This window comes from Cydia pomonella, chromosome 1 (genome assembly GCF_033807575.1).
Source record: "Cydia pomonella isolate Wapato2018A chromosome 1, ilCydPomo1, whole genome shotgun sequence".
In the NCBI taxonomy this organism is placed as follows: Eukaryota; Metazoa; Arthropoda; class Insecta; order Lepidoptera; family Tortricidae; genus Cydia; species Cydia pomonella.
In genome coordinates, this window is record NC_084703.1 from 17,912,152 (window position 1) to 17,932,359 (window position 20,208).

The 20,208-nt window shown below is 36.9% G+C and overlaps 1 protein-coding gene across 3 annotated transcripts in view; it reads right to left on the reverse strand.

Moving 5' to 3' along the window:
• Positions 1-1,390: 1,390 nt before the first annotated feature.
• LOC133517291 (sterol regulatory element-binding protein cleavage-activating protein) overlaps positions 1,391-20,208 on the reverse strand; it is a 49,477-nt gene continuing 30,659 nt past the window's right edge. For all 3 annotated transcript variants that reach the window (XM_061850537.1, XM_061850545.1, XM_061850552.1), the window contains 8 exons: positions 19,012-19,384; positions 16,908-17,085; positions 15,774-15,884; positions 12,552-12,661; positions 5,971-6,118; positions 5,165-5,310; positions 3,949-4,069; positions 1,391-3,844 (listed from right to left, as the gene is read on the reverse strand). In XM_061850537.1, the coding sequence (XP_061706521.1) occupies positions 3,711-3,844; positions 3,949-4,069; positions 5,165-5,310; positions 5,971-6,118; positions 12,552-12,661; positions 15,774-15,884; positions 16,908-17,085; positions 19,012-19,384 (1,321 nt within the window). In that variant the 3' untranslated portion in view covers positions 1,391-3,710. The remainder of the gene's footprint in view (positions 3,845-3,948; positions 4,070-5,164; positions 5,311-5,970; positions 6,119-12,551; positions 12,662-15,773; positions 15,885-16,907; positions 17,086-19,011; positions 19,385-20,208) is intronic.

Genomic DNA, 20,208 nt, shown 5'->3' on the forward strand with positions numbered 1-20,208 from the left:
TTGTATATCCGGATGTTCTCCTCTACAGGTAGCAATTTTCAACCGATTCTCGTGAAAATTTGTAACCAGATTCTATGATGAACCAATTTTTTTTGTCGATCCAGTTTTTGGAAATTATGTAAAATGCGGAAATTGCCCTAAAGGGCTTAAGTGCAAATAGCGTATATGGCGCTTAAGACTATCGTGACCTGACAGTGATAATGATTTTAAGAACTAAGTATTTTTCACTTTTGCGTTTTCTCATCATGTCGCGAAGGTCTACAGCTCCCAGAGCCGCTAGTTTATTTTGATATATTAGTGTAGTGGAGCTCAAAAAGCGATATACCAGTTAACTTCTGTTAATGAACCTAACGTCCTGTTGAATTTCAAAGATGCAAACAATGCGCAAAAAGCAAAATACGTAAGCAAACACGTTATATGTGTGCGGTATGTTTAGTATACTTATGTGCAACATGTTTTAAAGAGTACCATAAATAAATCGCAATAATCTGTGATCTTAATCTCTATTAAGCTCTAAATGGAAGAAATATAATAGTTTTCCGATGTTAATTTTAAGTTAAAATATTTATGTACATATAGTGAAATTTGTATTATATTAAGAGCTATATTTTGTATAAGACTATTTTTACAATTGTTGATTACGTATAGTTAGCAAATCATTGATAAGCGAAGGTTTAATATTTTTTTAAGTTGATCATTAATTTTATTTAAGTACCTAATTGTTAGTTTAAACTGATTCATGTTCAATACCTAAATAGTTAATTATTATATTGTAAATAAATGTTTCAAAGAATTATTTCTATTTTAATTATATTATTATTTTTGTATGGCAAAACCGATATCCCCCTTCCCTCTTAATGTTGTGCCATAGGTATTTTATTACTGATTTTTGGGATTGATTACATAAGATTTAAAATTTGATTGTTTGAATATTGTTAATTTTATAATTGTTTAGTAGATTAATGTTTGCCGAATGTTAATATGTTATGTATTTAATATTCCATTAATAAATGACTGATTAAATATTACTGTTTTTTATTCTTTGAAATAATTCAATCCACCTGTTATTTTTCTCCGAAAACCCGGAGCGTTTTAAAGTTTTAAAGTATGTAAATTTATCGACACACGATGCGCGTCTCTAATCTTACGTTCGTGATCAACTGATCTCTTCATACTTGTAGGTAGGTAATGTACTGAACTATTTGGCCACTTTGACTGCTACGAAGTATTTGACGCTGACTGTACGTGATTTTTCAGTATAGTAGTAGGGTTTGGTTTTTGACCTTATTTTGATATGTTTATTTTATTTAGACAAAGTAAGGCTTAAAAATAATTGGGTTACATTAGAAAATCATAAAATAGGAGAGAGGTTATAATACATACAACGTAAAAAAGTACAAACATTATTTTATTTGTTCTTATAGGGTAATTGACATTTAATTTAGGCGTTTGCATTTCATATTGACAATATTTTTTAATGGATCAAATTCATATTGACAATATTTTTTAACGCATAAATTGGTAGAATACCTGTATATAAATTCAAAGTAACAAATAATATAAGCCTGTCGCCGTGAAGTGACTGTTTATTTTTGCAATGACCGAACACGGCTGGATCTTTAGATCCCTCAATTAATATTGAGTACCTGTACATTTGAAAGCCAAAATAAACTAATTGGCCGTGTAAGATGTGTAAAGTCCAAGACAAATTCGTGCTTCGAATTTGAAAAGCAGTTGTAGATGGCACTTTACGGTTTTGGTTATCGAAAGTTGACGTTTAACAATTCAGTCACCACATTACATCAGTGTCATCTTTTTTAGCTTTCACACTCGAGGACTAGATTTATTCCTAAACTTTACATTTCCAGTACATACTCGTAATGACAGTACTGATATGCCGCCAGAAAATTAGGAATTTCTACAAAATTGCGAAATTACCAATGCGAAAATTTTTCCGGAACTTCTAGTATTTTTGTATGAAAAACAGAATTTTCCATTTCCAAATTGAAAGTTTCCTGTTTCCTGTTAAATTTTACTTCAGTTTCTGAGAACAATGTCAACTTTTTGGAACTGTCTGCAACTAAATTTAAATCCAGAAAAGGACCTTATTATTTGGTTATTTATGATGGAAACCGGAATGATATTTGTTACAGGTATATTACCAAAGGTGCATATGTTAATGTTTTTCACCACACTTGCGCAGTAAGCGTGCTATTTCAAGCAAGTGCAGCGGGAGCTTAAGTCAAATTTACTTCCGCGGGAATTACAGCCTTTTTTTAATTATGTTGCTAACTCATACGAACCAAATAGGTTATAATAAGTAAAATTATTAGTCAAGGTATACTTAATTTTACTTTTAAAATGCATGCTGACAGTTATTATTATTTTTATTTATGGTTAAAAATATTTTATTCAATAAACGTTTAAAATATTTTTACACAATTTGCAATCGCGGCTGAATGCCTAATGGGTCTATGGCTTCGAAGCCTAACCTGTTAATGACAATAATATTTACAAATAATTTCGCTTGAAATTTAGCATTTTATTGCAAGTGTGATGAAAAACATTGTGTGTAACTCCGGGGGTAAGAATATTGTAATATTTACTTACCCCTCGTTGCACCAAGTACTACAAATAATGATTGCCAATAAGTCAAATGTAATGTTAGACAGCGGTGGTAGCCGAGTGGATATGACGTCCGACTTTCAATCCGGAGGTCGCGGGTTCAAATCCTGGCTCGTACCAATGAGTTTTTTCGGAACTTATGTACGAAATGTCATTTGATATTTACCACTAGCTTTACGGTGAAGGAAAACATCGTGAGGAAACCTGCATACATCTGCGAAGAAATTCAAAGGTGTATGTGAAGTCCCCAATCCGCATTGGGCTAGCGTGGGGACTATAGCCCGAGCCCTCTCGCACATGAGAGGAGGCCTGTGCCCAGCAGTGGGACGTATATAGGCTAAATTATTATTATATTATTATTAAATTATTAATGTTAGACAAATAACATTTTATTACCGATTGAAATTTCATAAATACATATACACCTATCCTACATAGGTCATTATTAGTTTTAAAACTTACATTAGTTTGGTAAGACACTATAAAAGTCTGTCGTTTAAATTGTGGTTGTGATGGCAGTAGTAGTAGAGGCCTACGAAGGTATTTCATGGATTCTACTCGAGTGCATTTAACTAGTTCGAGTAACGTTTGGCATAGTAGAGGATTCCACAATCCTCTACTATAAGTCCCAATGAAATTATATTTGCAATTAGTTTCAATGGTTAGGTTAGATAGGCGGTACCTAATAAATGGGTATAACTATTCACATTAGTCCTCTAGGCCTGTAAGCTCGAAACGGGCACGGTTACAATCACATATAAAAATAAATATATAATATAATACATCGTAAATATAAAATAAAATAGGTTCGTTTAACACGTGGAACACTTACATGTATAATGCAACTATATGTAAGATACATGTGACTTAGTCTTTACCTCAGAAACGCGATATTTTTTGTGACGCTGTCCACTTTCTTTGAATATCATTTTTGCCATATCTAAAAACTAATTGCAAATAATGTTCATTGATTGTGATCATGTTTGTGTAGTTTGCCTGGGCCACAAAAAAACCGCATTCGCTTGACGCAGCATCCTACGAATTGGTCCGGGCGTGTTTTTGTGGTCGGAGAGACTTGTGGTGGTTCAGTCGCTCTTCATGTCCTCGAGGCGCGACACGAGCGGGAAGCGCACGATGCGCAACTGCGTCGCGTAGTCGCACACGATGGCGTCCTTTAGAGGTAGAATTTGCCGCACGAATATACACCCGTCATTTTGCCCTGGAATATTTACATACAGTTTAATGTAACGCTGATAATTCCCGCTGATTTATGTTGCATCTCTTTCCTTCGTATGGAAAAAATTAAAGAGTGAAGTGAATTACCTAAGAGCACTCGCCGTATGACGTCACCAGTGCTGAGGTCGTAGGCCGCGAGCCCACAGCGGTCGCCCATCAAGAGCAGCGTGTGCGTGAGCGGCAGCATGCGGCTCATGTAGTTCAGGCCCTGGCGCAACACAAGTTTATAACTACTTCCCATACTTTGTGACGATGTAGTACCGCAGCGATGGCGTCAACTGGATACAACGCCTCAAACACCCTAATTCCTGTACTTGTAGTTTACGATAAGACTAAAGTCTTCTCCAATATGTTCGCAAATGTTCACCTTAGTGTAGCAAAGATGAATACGGGCAGTTGTTAAATATGGATAATCTCAAATTAGGTATTGTGTTTTACCTTTTAAAGACATGTATTCATTCACTAAGAATCAATAGATACAAACAACCAATTATTAAAGCCGCGTATATACGATCCGGGACAATTACCATTTCAAACAATAGGATAAAGTGAGAATGGGAGATTACATGTCTCGTTCAACCTTCGTTTTAGAAGACCGCTATGATCGTTCAATACCGTTTAATAAAATCAAAGGCTCATATTTTTAGTAAGTTTCATAATTAATTTTAATGAAATTAAATTTGTGCTTCTATGGATCTTCGGTTTTAACGTTATGTATGGCTGTAAAATTACGTCCAATAGAAATGAAAATGTGTTTAATTGGGGTTTTTAATGGGAAAATAAGATAGGTGTTTATAGGAAAATTTGATCGAGCGTTAGGGAAAGTGTCCGTTTCAGCTTGGGCAAAAATGTTTTCGTATGTCCAGATGTTCTCCTCTACAGGTCGCAATTCCCAACCGATTCTCGTGAAACTGTGAACAGGTTCAATGATTGAATAGATTTTTTTGTCGATACTGTTTCTTCAATTTTTTCAAATTGGCGGAGCCATGGGGATTCGCGAGGTCAACTCACCGAAACAACATTTTTTTTATAGTGGCAAATTATATCGGAACACGTCTTTATATCACCATATCAGTAGACATGTATTACGTACGATTTTACGATAAGTATATAATATAATCACAAGAAGACTAGAATTGACGCAAGCTATCTGACGATGCATGTACAGATGCGTCCATGAGGTAAACTAAAATAACTTGCAATACAGGCGAAAGCTAGTCTTCAACCCATTTTATTAGGAAGAGACTTGTGCTGGTATCACTAGTTCAAAAGTTTCATATAAGGGGTCCGAGCGGTCACTCACAATGTGTATAGAGTTGAGCATGTGGCCCTGGAAGCGGTCCCAGATGCAGAGGCGCTCGTCGGCGCCGCTGGACACCACGTAGGACGCCGTGTAGGCCAGCGACGTCACCGCGCCGTCGTGCGCCTGCATGCTGTACAAGCACGCTCCTGGACACAAACAAAACTGTACAAACCGTACAAACTAAATCGCTTAAGAGTGGACGACCGCTTCTTCATATGGAGTTACATTATATAAATACACAGTTTATTGTATATTTCCCACTTTTATCGATTTAATTATACATTTTGTTAAAACCTCCTCACTCTTTTAATAATTAAAAGTAAATAAATAAATAAACGGAGTGGCATAGTTATAATTAATATACATAAAATTGACTAAAAATAGTTTCTATAATGTTAATGTTTAGAGAGGAAAATGGGGATTACGTTTATATTCAGAAGCAATCACGCGACGTCGTTGCCTTTCGTCTTAAGCCAGGGGTTCGTAGCTTTTTGTCTCAGCGGCTTGTTGGCCGGGGGTATCTGCATGCATACGTCTATTCGGGATCCGAGAACTATCCCGTGGCCTCTCCAGTTTTCCTTATTTTTATTGAGATGTAAGGTGGTGTGAAGTTTTAACTCACACGGATGTGCAGATCTCACTCGCAGAGTCCGTGCAGCGTGAACAGCGAAAGCATCTCCATGCTGCTTTGTACAGACAGCTGCAGAGATAGTTGATGTCCCCGCATGTAACTTTGTTTGTAAGGGGGTCACCAATCTCTGCAGCAGAGTGAACCTGCCTGTAAAGTTATATATATATATACGTACCAGTATGCAGGTCCCATACGCAGAGCAGGCCATCCTGCGAGCCACTGCCAGCGATAGTGGGAGTGGCGTGGTCGATGAAGCAGCTCGTGATGGGCCCGCAGTGCCCGTGCAGCGTGAACAGCGGGCACAGCTCTGCACTGCTAAATACCTGCGAGGATTAAGTCATGAGTGAATCATTTAATCAATAACAACTGCCACTATTTCTCATGGTTTTTGGAGTAACTAGGGAACATTTTCAAACTATTACTGTCATATCATTGAATCTTGTTAAGTGCGAATATGGGTAGGTTTGAATAATTCAGTTATCTGAAAAATTAGCATTCTTTTCGATTGACCTTCCGACACCATTTTCTTGACTTCCATATGAAATTTCGTCGCATAAATTTAAGCGACAGGTCGTTCGTAAAATGTATAGTATTTTAAGCAAAATTTCATAGGCTTCTTTTAATTCTAGGGCAGAAAATACAAAACCGGGCGTAGTCGAGCTTTGTAATAATAGGCTCGAGAATTTTAACACCTAAAGGTGTGTCTGTCCTGGCACACAATGTTTCTTCTACGACAGCCAGCAAACACTTAATATGATCAGGGATCGTTACCGGTATTCTGACTACCGGTTTTAAATTAGGTATAACCATAGGGTCATAGTTGTATTTCGCTATTTATATCACTAAAGCTTTGATTACCGGTATAATCAATAACGGTATTCATGTCTATTACCGATTTTGCCATTGGACAACAATGTATTTGACATGTGTTGCGACTGCAACTTAATATTATATAAAAATCAATGCAATAGCTAAACGCAGCCGTCGGGCTCGGCTATTATTCGGAGGTTTTTTAAAAGCACCAATAGGAGCGCTCCACATAATCTGTATCGCGGCCAATTGGAAGCATTTAAATCTAAACCTTTTGTACTGATCAAGTCAAATATTGCAAATCACTCTTTCATCATCCTCCATACTTTCAACACCTATTTTCTACATTGAACCGTTTTGGCAAGAACCCTTGTAAACCAGTACCTTTGGGATGATTATACTTCACTTCATTATAAATCGAAGTTTTATTTAAGTCGTCGACATCCTGACCTGCACGGCGGCTACAACATGTTACCCTTAAAAACCATTACCGGTAATACATGTCAATGTCAATACACTCCTTTATTAGTTTCTTGGAATATGTTGTGCTTTGCCGTATGTATGATATACGTCGCAAATTAATTTTCATATCCAGTACCTAATAATAGTAGACAATAGTAGACACTTCAGCCAGCTATGCAAATGTTATCGCGTGACGTTACAATATTACTTACATCTGTTTGTTGTGATTTAGTAGTAGTTTATGATTGACATCTTACCTTTCAATTGCAATGAATAGCGGTATTTAATAAAGGTATTTAATATTGTAAATGGGTGAATCAACTTTTTTTGTTTTGTTATCCTGTCCCGTGTCCAAGGGACAACAGTGGCCCAGTTTGTTTGGAGACGTTGTATGCCGTTCTATTAACATGCTTAGTAGGAGGCCCATTATGGACATTGGTTATATCGACCACAAAAACGCAAGTTTAATTCATTTAAGTACCATAAAATCAGTATTTCAATGAACTTTTGTCCCCTGGACAACTAATCGTAACCATGGCAACGAGTGACGCTAAAAAGTTGATTCTCCCAAATAGTCTATATATAGCGGTACAAAGAATAGCGAAATGAAAACAATACCTCTAATAGGTATATAGGTATTCTTTGTATAGTGGTAATAGTTAGAAAATTTATTTACAGGTATTAAATAAAACCGGTTGTACAATCCCTGAATATGATAGGTACATCAAATCGAATTATATCCTTATATAAAGTGTATTTGTAGCTCCATTAACTGGGCATATAGGAAAGTACATTAAAGGAAACTAAATGGCATAGTAAATTTTCAAATATTTATTTCGTTTTTTTCTTCATAAATAGTAATTAAATGCTGCATATAGCGTTGTTGTAAAACGGGCATTACTTTTAGCTCAACCAAACAATTGAAAAAATTATGACATATCAATGTCATATCAAACATCGATTTTCTGAGAGTATTTGCATTTAAATAAATATAAATAAATACATTTAAATATTATAGTACATTATTACACAGATTAACTAAGTCCCACAGTAAGCTCAATAAGGCTTCTGTTAAGGGTACTTAGACAATGAAAAAATGTTTATAATGCTGGGGTGGTCCAATTTCTTTGCACCCGAGGGTATATTAAACTTAAATAGACCCTTATTATTATTACATTGGCCTGGCACAACACAACAAATGTTACAAAATACGAGGGTGGATTGAAAAATTCGCGGCCTGAATATTAAAAACAAAACAGAGGTTTTTTAATTTATTTTTATTTTTCTACATAGTCCTCGTCGAGTTGAATGCACTTGTTCCATCTGGATTCCAGAGCCATTACACCACTTTTGAAGAAGCTTTCCTCGAGACCTTCAAATTAGGCATCCACCTCAGCTTGGACCTCGGCGTTGCTTGAAAATTTCATACCACCCATGTTTTTTTTTAAATTGGGGAACAGATGAAAGTCCGATGGTGCTAAATTGTCCTGGTGGAAGATAACTGTCTTTGTCAACATTCCAGGTCTTTTTATCTTCGGAGCCTCGCGTAATCTGCGTAATAACTCGCAATAATAGTCAGAATTTATAGTTTTACCTCTCTGGAGATAGTCAACCATTATTATTCCCTTTGCATCCCAGAAAACAGATGCCATGACTTTATTGGCCGACAAAATTGCTTTGGCTTTTTTGGGAGGCGGAGATCCAGGACGAACCCATTGCTTCGATTGCTGTTTGGTCTCTGGTGTATAGTGGTGGACCCACGTCTCATCCATAGTTACAAATCTGTCCAAAAAGTCTTGAGTATCGGCTTCATACAGGTCTAGACATTCACGTGAATTAGTACGGCGAGCGATTTTTTTGTTCCACTGAAAGAAGCCTCGGGACCCATCTCGCCGACACCTTGGAAAAACCTAATTCGTTGACTATAATATTTTGAGTTCTTTCATAAAAGATGCCTACGATGTCAGCTATTTCCCGCATCTTTAATCGCCGGTCTTTCATTATCATTTCGCATATAATTGCCACATTGTCCGTATTAGTCACCGTTGTTGGCCTTCCGGGACGAGGGTCATCTGCGATACTGTCTCGTCCACGCTTGAATTCGGCTGCCCATTTTTTCACCATCATATATGATGGACAGGATTGCCCTAATGTACTTTGCATATCATCATAAATTTCCTTGGGTGTCAATCCTTTTTTATGCAGGTATTTAATCACAGCATGCTGCTCTAATTTCTCCATTTTCACGATATCTACCGACACGTAACTTTAAATATGCCGTAAAATTGCTTTTAAATATAGACGCCAATTGGAATTTCGCGAGAAGACAGTTGAATAATGACAGTTCAAAATGGCGGCAGAAACAAGTTTTTTTTTAATTGGCCAGGCCGTAATTTTTTTTAAACAACCCTCGTAGTAAAGTTACATGACGTTGAAACCCTGAGGCCGTAGGGGCCTAGCGCGCGTTACCTCTGTAAGGAGTTAGTAAAATGCTTTATCGAGTCTTATACATAGATATTTTAAGCCTCTATTAGCCTTATAAACGTACAAATACCTAGGGGCTCCGTGCACACTAAGAGAGGCAGTTAGCAACCTGAAAGCCTTGCTAGGCTTCGTGGAGGAGCTGGGGTGGTTAGAGTAGCGCTACCTCGTTTCACGCAAAATAGGCATAATGGATGTCGATTTGTGGAAAATGCCCAGAAGCATTAACTAACTAGCCTTATAAACGAGCATTTTATGTATTGTATAAGCACTAGGTGAGCATACCGCTGGTTTAAATCATAATAAAACTTAAATTAAAAACTGATGACAGTTATTTGTTTTACAAGGAGGTAAAGTTGTTGTTAGCAAAATATTCCAAAATGAAGAAAAGTGGAATGTTGAGAGTTCTAAGGGTTTTAAGGCTGAGCTGAGAAGGCTGGAGCCCTTTTCCCTTTGGATGCTGACCTGCTGAAGTATAGATCAGCCTTCTGGTCACCCGAAGCCTCCATAAGGCATTTTGCTACCTCCTCTTAGAGGCGACGCCCGCTAGGCTCCTACGGACTGAGAGTTTCAATGTTAGAGAAAAGATGTACTATATTTTATTTTTAGCCTATTAGTGTTCCACTGCTGGGCAAAGGCTTTTCCCCTGGTTCTCCATAATTCCCGATTTTGTACTTCCTCCGGTCAGTTGTAAAGAAAAGTGTCAAAGTCGTCTCGCCATCCCCTCCTGGGCCTGCCCCGCCCACGTTTCTCTAAAAACCACCCACTTGGCATCCACTTGGTCACTATGTTAGCCCACCTATCCGGATGCATGCGATAGACGTGGCCAGCCCAGTCCCATTTGAACTTGGCGGTTTTTTTGCCAACGTGAGCAATGTACTATTTACTACTTGTTATTTCTCTTAGAGTCTGTGCGGAAAGAGAAGGGTCATAGAATGTATTGATTCACTTATATTAAACGACTTTCTTTCCGCATAGGTAGACTTTATATTTGTAGTGCCAGGCCAGGATAATAAACGTCTAATTAATTTTAATCTTTTTTGCCCAACTACAGTTGAATGTGTTGTCTATGTGTGCATGTTCTGTTAACATGAAACTACTGAACTGATTTTGATAGATGAGGTGTCAATTCACTCGTCTTTGTAGCCCAGGTACATTTGCTCCGAACATGGAAATAGTTCCACCGACAAGTCTACTCTTTAATTATATGATGATGATGTAGCCCATGTGACAAAAGCTACATTTTAACCAACTTTCAAAGGAGATTACGAGATTAGGTACGAAAAGAAATGGTTGTTTTGCTTGTTTATCAAGCAAATTTAATTTATAAATAATAGTGGTCGACCGAAGTTTCGGTTTCGGCCGGAGCTAGAACCAAAACCGAAGCTTCGGTTTCGGTTTCAGCAAAAAAACATTTTTCGGTCGGACACTAATAAATAATAAAAAGCGCTGGTGGCCTAGCGAAGCGCTGGTGGCTTAGCGGTAAGAGCATGCGACTTGCAATCCGGAGGTCGTGGGTTCAAACCCCGGCTCGTACCAATGAGTTTTTCGGAACTTATTTGCGAAGTATCATTTGATATTTACCAGTCGCTTTTCGATGAGGGAAAACATCGCGAGGAAACCGGACTTATCCCAATATAATTTTTAAGAAAAAAAACAGACTTCAATGAGGGAGACCGGTGAAAGAACGATTATTGTTAATTTTAGATTTCATAAAATGAAATTAAAAAGACAGCGTCCTACGCCTAATTATTGTAGAAAAGGAGGTAACATGTTTTTTTTTGCCACTGCACCCACCTTGACACATTTCAGATTTGCCCTATGATTGGCTGGTAAGATACCCGCAATGAAGTAAAGCACCAGATAATTATTAAAAAAACTAAATAGGATAGAAATATAAAAATGTGCCTTGAAAACCTAACTGCTTGGCAAAGAGAACAAGTCGCCAAACGTGAACTATGCATCATTGAACAGTTCCGTTCTGTTTATCATCAGCAGTTCCACTTCATCAAATGTCACTTCTACAAATGTAAATACTTGATTTGTTAATGAAAATACTAAGATCACTATACACCGTGTTTTTATTGAATTGCGTTAACTCCGGGGTTTCGGTAAGTACGTTTAAGGAAACTAAATGCCATAGTTAATTTTCAAAAAAAAATATTTTTTTTTGTTTTTTTTTACTATTTTTATTTTTATAAAAAGTAACTAAATGTTGCATATAGCGTTGTTGTAACACGGGCATTACATTTAACTCAACCAAACAATTGAAAACTGTGACATATCAATGTCATTTCTAACATCGATCGTCCGAGATAGTACGTACGTTTAGTAGCAAATGTATGAACTCGCACTAAACACTAACTAATAAGTAAACAGGTCCTAAAGCAAGTGTACACGCTCGTAAGGGCCTTATAATATAAAAATTTATGATTGATTATCTCCGAAATGGAGTTAGTTAGAATATCGGTATCTTTGAGAAAGTTACTTAATTTAAGCTCAGCAATGCACCCTCGAAATTAACGCAAATCAAAAAAAACACGGTGTATATATATGCCTTTAACATTTGAGGAGTTCCCTCCTCGAGTACTCATGAACCCATCGTCAGAATTCGAACTTGACAAAAATGTGTCTTGAAAATCTAATTTGCTTAACAAACAAGGCGAAGAGGACAAATCGCCAAACGTGTACTAAGCGTCGTTGAAGAGTAACATTCTGATCATCATCAGCAGTTCCACTTCATCAAATGTCACTTTTTTAAATGTAAATGCTTAAAAGTGGGTAACAGCTAGATTATTTATAAAAAATATATAATTTTTTATTGAAATAACATAGACAATTAGTCAGTTCTCAATTACAAAAAAGTACCGCTACCGATGCGTTCAAGAAAATTAAGTCTAAAACCAAATTATATTCATTTTAAGTTTTTGTGTAAATATTAATGTAATGAAGTAACAATGCAAATTTTTACTGACAATTTTGACTAACTGATATAACACGTACCTTAAGCACATGATCCTGGCCGCCGGTGAGGACTCGCCCGCCTTCCGAGTGCATCTCAGTGATGGGCTGCTGGTGCGGTCGGCACTGCGCAATCCGCTGAGCAACTATTTCTGCCGAAAATATTTTTACACGATATAAATACTTCTGCTATTTCGTGTTCAATTCCTCATCACATGTTATTATTTGTCACCACGTAACAACGCTCATTCCGAGTATGCTGTTACGAGTAGTAGGTAGACTTCGTTGGCAAGATCATGATTTAATATCTGGGAGACCGAATTTTGCTCGGAAAACATATAGAAACTCAAAATTTCGCGTTTATCCAGAGATAAGACCTAGCTAGATCGATTTTTCGCCCCCGAAAACCCACATGTAGCAAATTTCATCCAAATCCTTAGAGCCGTTTCCGTGATCACCGAAATATATAAATACAGGTATATATATTATATATACAAGAATTGCTCGTTTAAATCGAGATTTATGAGAAATATGAACATACCCCCAGTACCTATAGACAGAGACTAGTAAATAAGTTCAAGACAAACAACTCGATACAACACCGTTTTTCTCACGTTCCTTTTTACTATTTTTCATTTTTAGATTTATACGTATAAAATAGATTATTTCTAATATTTATATTTATAGATTATTATTAATATTTCCTATCTTAACTTAGATTGTAGGCCATTCCATTTGATTACGACAAATGGGGTGCGCTGAGTGAAAAATTGAATAAAACATTTTTAATACTATCTCTATGGTGTCAGGAAAGATAAGCCACCACTATTTTATTTCTAATATATATTTTATTTCTATTTTTTCGCTAATAGGTGTATTCGTCATCATATTGTATATCCTGTACATCTACCGTGCTCCACGATTCGCGCGTTTAATTGGATTTATGTCCTGTTCATTTCGAGTTCGACTTCAAGACTTGCCGTGCTAAGGTCTTGTAGCATTTTCTCTAAATGCAACCCGCATTATGGGAGAATAAGACAGTGTCGTCGGCAAAACGCAGGTTCGTCAACCTTTTTTCGCCGACATCAATGCCCATTGTTTCCCATTTGGTCACCAGCTCCTGGAAGGTTTCCTGTAGGCAAGAGGTAAGCAACTTAGGAGACAGCGGGTCACCCTGTTCGTATACTATTTGGATGCGAAATTTAGAACCGGGAAAATGCAGTTTGATAATTGCAGTACTTTTGCGAGAGATGGTTTCAACGAGCTCAACATTAGTGCTATTGATTTGCTGTTCTTGCATAGCAGAAAATACAGCAGTGTTCGACACTATCAAATGCCTTACTGTAATCGCGAAATGGAAGTTACAGAGGTTATTTTAAACTTAATGGAGGCAATGCGGTTCTCGATAACTTTGATAAATAATTTAAAGATATATGAAATTAAACTGCTTGGTTTATAGTTACCGATGTCGGATTTGTTGCCTATTATATGGAGAAGCATAATATTGTGACAGAAATCTTGAGGAATATCACCGGTGTGCAAAATGTAGTTAAATAAATTTGTTAAGTGGTGTATTAAGGTGTTATTTCCCGTTTTCAGAGCTTCAGTTGTTACACCATCTTCTCCTGGGCTCTGGCGTTTAAAGGCTCTTGAGAGCAGCATTGACCTCATAACCTGTTATGGGGGGGATGGTGTTAGGACATAAATAGTTATCACTCGACGACAAGGCAGATGCTTTCGAATACAGCGATGAATAAAAGTTAGTGCAGATTTTGGACGCTTTGTCTCTACTGCTGTATTTTCTTCCGTCTACATCTCGTAAACTCGTGATCCATGATTTTCCATTTTTTATCCATTTTTAGCGTATCTGAGGGAAGTATGAGTAACTATGACTATTTCTACTAACTTTGTATTGAAAATCTTATATCTTTTACTTACCAATCTAGGCATGAGTTGATTGCTACTGTTTTTTTCCTTTCTCTGTTCTCTATAAATTTTACAGTGGTTTGTCTTAGTTTATTGTTGTCTTTTGGATTGTTTTATCTTAGTATTCAATTTTTATCATACTGTGCTTGTACATCTGCGTCTTTATCGAGAAGTCTTGACTGAGAGCCTACCGCGAACCACGTTCGACGTGTTGCCTCTCTGCCATACTTACGTACAAATTTACAAGTGCGATAGAGAGGCAACACGTCGAACTAGGTTTGATGGCCCTCAGATACTTAGTTCTGAATTAAATTGGTCGATGTTTGAAATAAGGATATCTTTATCAATGCGTATTATTTGTTTTTTTTTTAATAACTGTATATTTTAACGTTGAATCTTAGTTTTACGGTCTTTGGTCGGAACTGAACTGTATTTGGTTGAGAACGGATACGACTTTGACTGTGTACAGGTGGCGGCAAACTTCTTGAACATGTGACCTTTGCCTTAAGGTTGGTTTTATGGACGATTGAGAAAGGACAACAATCTCTTATGGCACAACTGTTGCAAAAGTGACCAGCTTTCCACTTTAAATAATAGTTCCTAATCTCTCTGGTCGCGCTAGGTAGTGGTATAATAATATAGAGATGAAATTGGGGAGGGGCAACAAATAACTCGACCGAATTACGTAGGTTTTTTTGGTATGTTGTCAGGAATGTTAAAACGTGTTTTTAATTTTGTCGCATTGCGTATGTTCTGCCCCTCAAGCGCGCACGCGTATAGCTCATCTCATCTATATATAAGAGAGAGGGGTGGGCATTGTGAATGTCATCTCGCTTTGTGTGGTAGGGCACGGCACAGCGGATGTCATTCTAGATCTAGAGCAGCGCCCAACGGGAAAACCGCAGCCAAATAACACTAGACCCTACTCATAGTGTTGTGTTCCTGCCGATGAGTAAGGTTAGAGCTCAACGAAGGTGCGGAGTATTAGGGTCGGCAACGCGCTGGTAACTCCTCTGGAGTTACAGGCGAACATAGGCTACGGAGACTTACCATCGGGCGGGCCATATGCTTGTTTGTTAATTTGTAAATGTGTTAAAATAATGAATATCTCGAAAATAAAGCCGTTTTGGACAATTAGTTATATTATTTTTTTTATTCCTATTAGGCTTTAGAAGCGATGGTTAAAATCTGTTGCGTTACTCAGATTCACCCTGTATACCTAAGACCTATGTCTACCTACGTTTTACAAATAAAGCATTATGTTTATAATACTTGCTTGCCTTTGCTTAAAGGAATTTTTTTAGAAATACTTATAATTTTGATGTAGTGTGTTATTACCGTCTCCAACGCCAAGGTCGGAGTCGTAGGAGAAGCTCAGCCTCGCGCGCGAGTGGTCGTCCATGCCGCCTGCGCCGCGCAGAGACCCCGCAGACCCCGTCCGCTTGTGAGCTGCACACAAAACACTACTTTTAAACTTAAACAAAGCGCTAAGAACTATATGTGGTAACTTAATTTAGCCCGAAATACACTTAAGATAGCCATGTAAACATGAGATTTTGGCTAGTAAAAAACGTCTTAACTTATTTGTTCATTTTTATCTAATACTTGTACATACGTTAATCTCTGTTCACACGCTTGGAAACTTCAGTTACAAAGATATGCACTGCGTCGGCGTACAAGCGTCTAACCTTTTTGGTCTATCTTCCCCTTTGTATAAGGTTTGGCGAGTTCAGAAAAGCGACTTAATATCATATTAAATATTGTACCTAAATGGTGCAGCTTATAACCAAATCGGCTTTATTACCCACTGCAAATAACTGTAAAATACTCTAAATAAAAATGGCGATTATGAACATACTGTCATTTCATATAATATTTCAAAAAAGTCATGTTATATAAAAGCTACAGGTGTTTTTTATATTCAACCACAACCACAAATTTTCTCTGATGAGACCATATGTAAATAAATCCAAATGACATTGTGTATATAGTACAGTCAGCTGCAAAAATATGTATCGAGAGAATCGTCTCATAAATATAGTACTACGCTCTTATTACACTGGAATAAGATGCTATGGGACGTATTTTTGAGTAAGATGTGTACACCCATATTTTTACACTTGACTGTACAAGGGGCATTTTATTTAAAGTTGTACTACTACTTTATTTTATTTTACTGCGAGTCAGAATGGTTGTCTATAAATAATAAGTTATACAGTCATCATCAATAATAGCGGATGACAAAATGCACCAAAGTTCTCTGCCAACCCGTATTTTTTTTCAAATAGGGATATATCTCTACAGTTCGTGTCTAAAAGTAACTGTTACAGACACAGTCTAATTGTTGTACATATAAATATAAATTATTTTTTGTTAAGTTATTAGAGAATACTTTTGACGCGTACCAGTCTAATTAGCTGCTGATGCCGACTATACAAGTTGAAGTAAAATTTTAAAGAAAGTGATAGTTACTACGTCTGTGTGCTGTGCTGAACCGCCAGTCAACCTGCGCGCCCGAGCAGGCGTTGTAGGCGTGCAGGCGCAGCAGCGCCAGGTGGCCGCCGAGCGCCGCCGCTGCCACACGCCGCGCGCCCGCCAGCGCGCGCACGTGCGTCACGCCGCCGCTGCGCTCCAGGCCCCACCACATGCACTACGTACAAAACATCGCATCATATCTTTATACTACTTTACATTCATAATAATTACGAAGGTGAAAAAGGCAATGTTGTTTACGACGATTTCCGAACCGTCCGTCAATCATCTTATTTACATGTATGAAGCGTCGTTTTATATTAAAAAAAAGCGGCCAAGTGCGAGTCGGACTCGCCCATGAAGGGTTCCGTACCATTTATGACGTATTAAAAAAAACTACTTACTAGATCTCGTTCAAACCAATTTTTGGTGGGAGTTTGCATGGTAATGTATATCATATATATTTTTTCGATTTTTCATTCTGTTATTTTAGAAGTTACAGGGGGGACACACACATTTTTTCACTTTGGAGGTGTCTCTCGCGCAAACTATTCAGTTTAGAAAAAAATGATATTAGGAACCTTAATATCATTTTTGAAGACCTATCCATAGATACCCCACACGTATGGGTTTGATGAAAAAGTTTTTTTTTTTTTTTAATTTTATGATGTATTAAAAAAAACTAGTTAGTAGATCTCGTTCAAACCAATTTTCAGTGGAAGTTTGCATGGTAATGTATATCATAATTTTTTTTAGATTTTTCATTCTGTTATTTTAGAAGTTACAGGGGGGGGGGGACACATTTTTTTCACTTTGGAAGTGTCTCTCGCGCAAACTATTCAGTTTAGAAAAAAATGATATTAGAAACATAAATATCATTTTTGAAGACCTATCCATAGATACCCCACACGTATGGGTTTAAAGAAAAAATTTTTTTTTGTAAATTTTATGACGTATTAAAAAAAAACTACTTACTAGATCTCGTTCAAACCAATTTTCGGTGGAAGTTTGCATGGTAATGTATATCATATATTTGTTTTAGATTTTTCATTCTGTTCTTTTAGAAGTTACAGGGGGCCGGGACACAAATTTTTTCACTTTGGAAGTCTCTCGCGCAAACTATTCAGTTTAGAAAAAAAATGATATTAGAAACCTAAATATCATTTTTGAAGACCTATCCATGGATACCCCACACGTATGGGTTTGTAGAAAAAAATTTTTTTTTAAATTTTTATGACGTATTTAAAAAAAACTACTTACTAGATCTCGTTCAAACCAATTATCGGTGGAAGTTTGCATGGCAATGTATATCATATATTTTTTTTAGATTTTTCATTCTGTTATTTTAGAAGTTACGGGGGGGGGGGGGGGGGACACATTTTACCACTTTGGAAGTGTCTCTCGCGCAAACTATTCAGTTTAGAAAAAAATGATATTAGAAACCTCAATATCATGGGTTTGATGAAAAAAGATTTTTAGAGTTTCAGTTCTAAGTATGGGGAACCCCCAAAATTTATTGTTTTTTTTTTTCTATTTTTGTGTAAAAATCCTAATGCGGTTCATAGAATACATCTACTTACCAAGTTTGAACAGTATAGCTCTTATAGTTTCGGAAAAAAGTGGCGGTGACATAATCGGACAGACAGACGGACATGACGAATCTATAAGGGTTCCGTTTTTTGCCATTTGGCTACGGAACCCTAAAAACAATGCACTTTATTAATTAATGTCAAATCGATCTATTTTAACGTATTCTTCTTGTTTTAAACACGTTACTGTCAAAGAAATGATATGTGACATATAGTTTTATAGCTGACTCTACTTCTTCTTATTTGTATGTAGTAACAAGTACTTTTCGTGACTGACCTTTTTAATGAGCCTATATTTGACGTGTTTGTGTTTTTTCATCGAAGAGTTTCTTTGATTATACTGCTGTCCCGGTCGTGTGTGTGGCATACGCGTGCGATAGAGCTAGGAAAAGGCGGGTGAATGTTTGGAATTCTTCGTGCTTAGCGTCCTTACTATACTTGAACATAAAAGCACATGGCCGTCCCCCTTTTGGCGAAGGCACAGGACAATATCTCTAATATCGAAACTGACTCACCATTAACTTCCCCGAGCTAGCTTCCCAAAACTCTAGTCTTCCATCCGCACAGCCTAATATAATAAGGTCGTTACAAAAGTCCATGCACCATATAGGCGAGTCACGCACCGCTCGCGCACGCCAGTCCGCACTGGGCGGCTCCGCGTCGCACCAAGTGTTTTCCACGCCACCGTTCACTAACTTACCCTTGTGTCTGTTACGCAAACCACTCACTGACTCAATATTACTTTTATATACAAAACTATTTTCGTCATTGTCTTTCGCACTATTTACACTTAAACTATCTTTGTCTATACTTAAATTGTTAATGTCCACGTTTTCTTTTGCTTCGTAATTGTAAATGTCGTCATGCTGATCGCTGCAATACAGTTCCCTGTGGAGTAGTGCTTTGAATTAATACAAGAGTAGATAAGCGACGTGGTTGACATAATGTCTATACCATTTCGCCTTATATATTTTATCGAACACAATTGTACCTAAATACTTATACATAATTAATTATCTTCCATTTTTCCTTGGTCTCCAGTATATTAGCTTGCTTATTACATTAAGGATCGATTGAGATATTACGTAAGATTTAAAAATAAATAGATAGTCTGAGATTTGATACTTATAATACATATCTATAAATTACTTAAGGCCCCGTGAGTTCAAATTCTTCTCTCACTCTTACTGTGCGTTAGCAAGAGCAGGATGGTTGTGTGTGCCCGGGATCGGATATATCATGTCTTTAATTTATTATTTTTAGAATTTTAACAAAAACAAAAGTATGTAGTCGATGAAAAATAAATTTGCTAATTTTTCTTTAGTACGGTGACATTTCAAACATTCATCTGGCATATTGTCATTTTTAGGATTCCGTACCAAAAAGCTACAAAAGGAACCCTCCCTTATGGTGCGACTCTGTCCGTCCGTCCGTCAGTCTGTCATAACACTAAATATCTCGAGAACCCCTTAAGCTATCGATTTGATATTTATTAACATAATATGCTAATTTAGAATAGTTATGAACAACACTAATCCAGACACATTAAAAGTATTTTTTTTAAAATTTATTATTATTTACTATAGAAAATGCCCAATATGAAGACGGGGTAAAATACTGTACATTACAAAACATTTTTTCTTTTTTTGCGGTAAAAACAAAAATATTGTAAAGGAAAATTTTTGAAATCTCTTCTCATGATAGAGAATTAT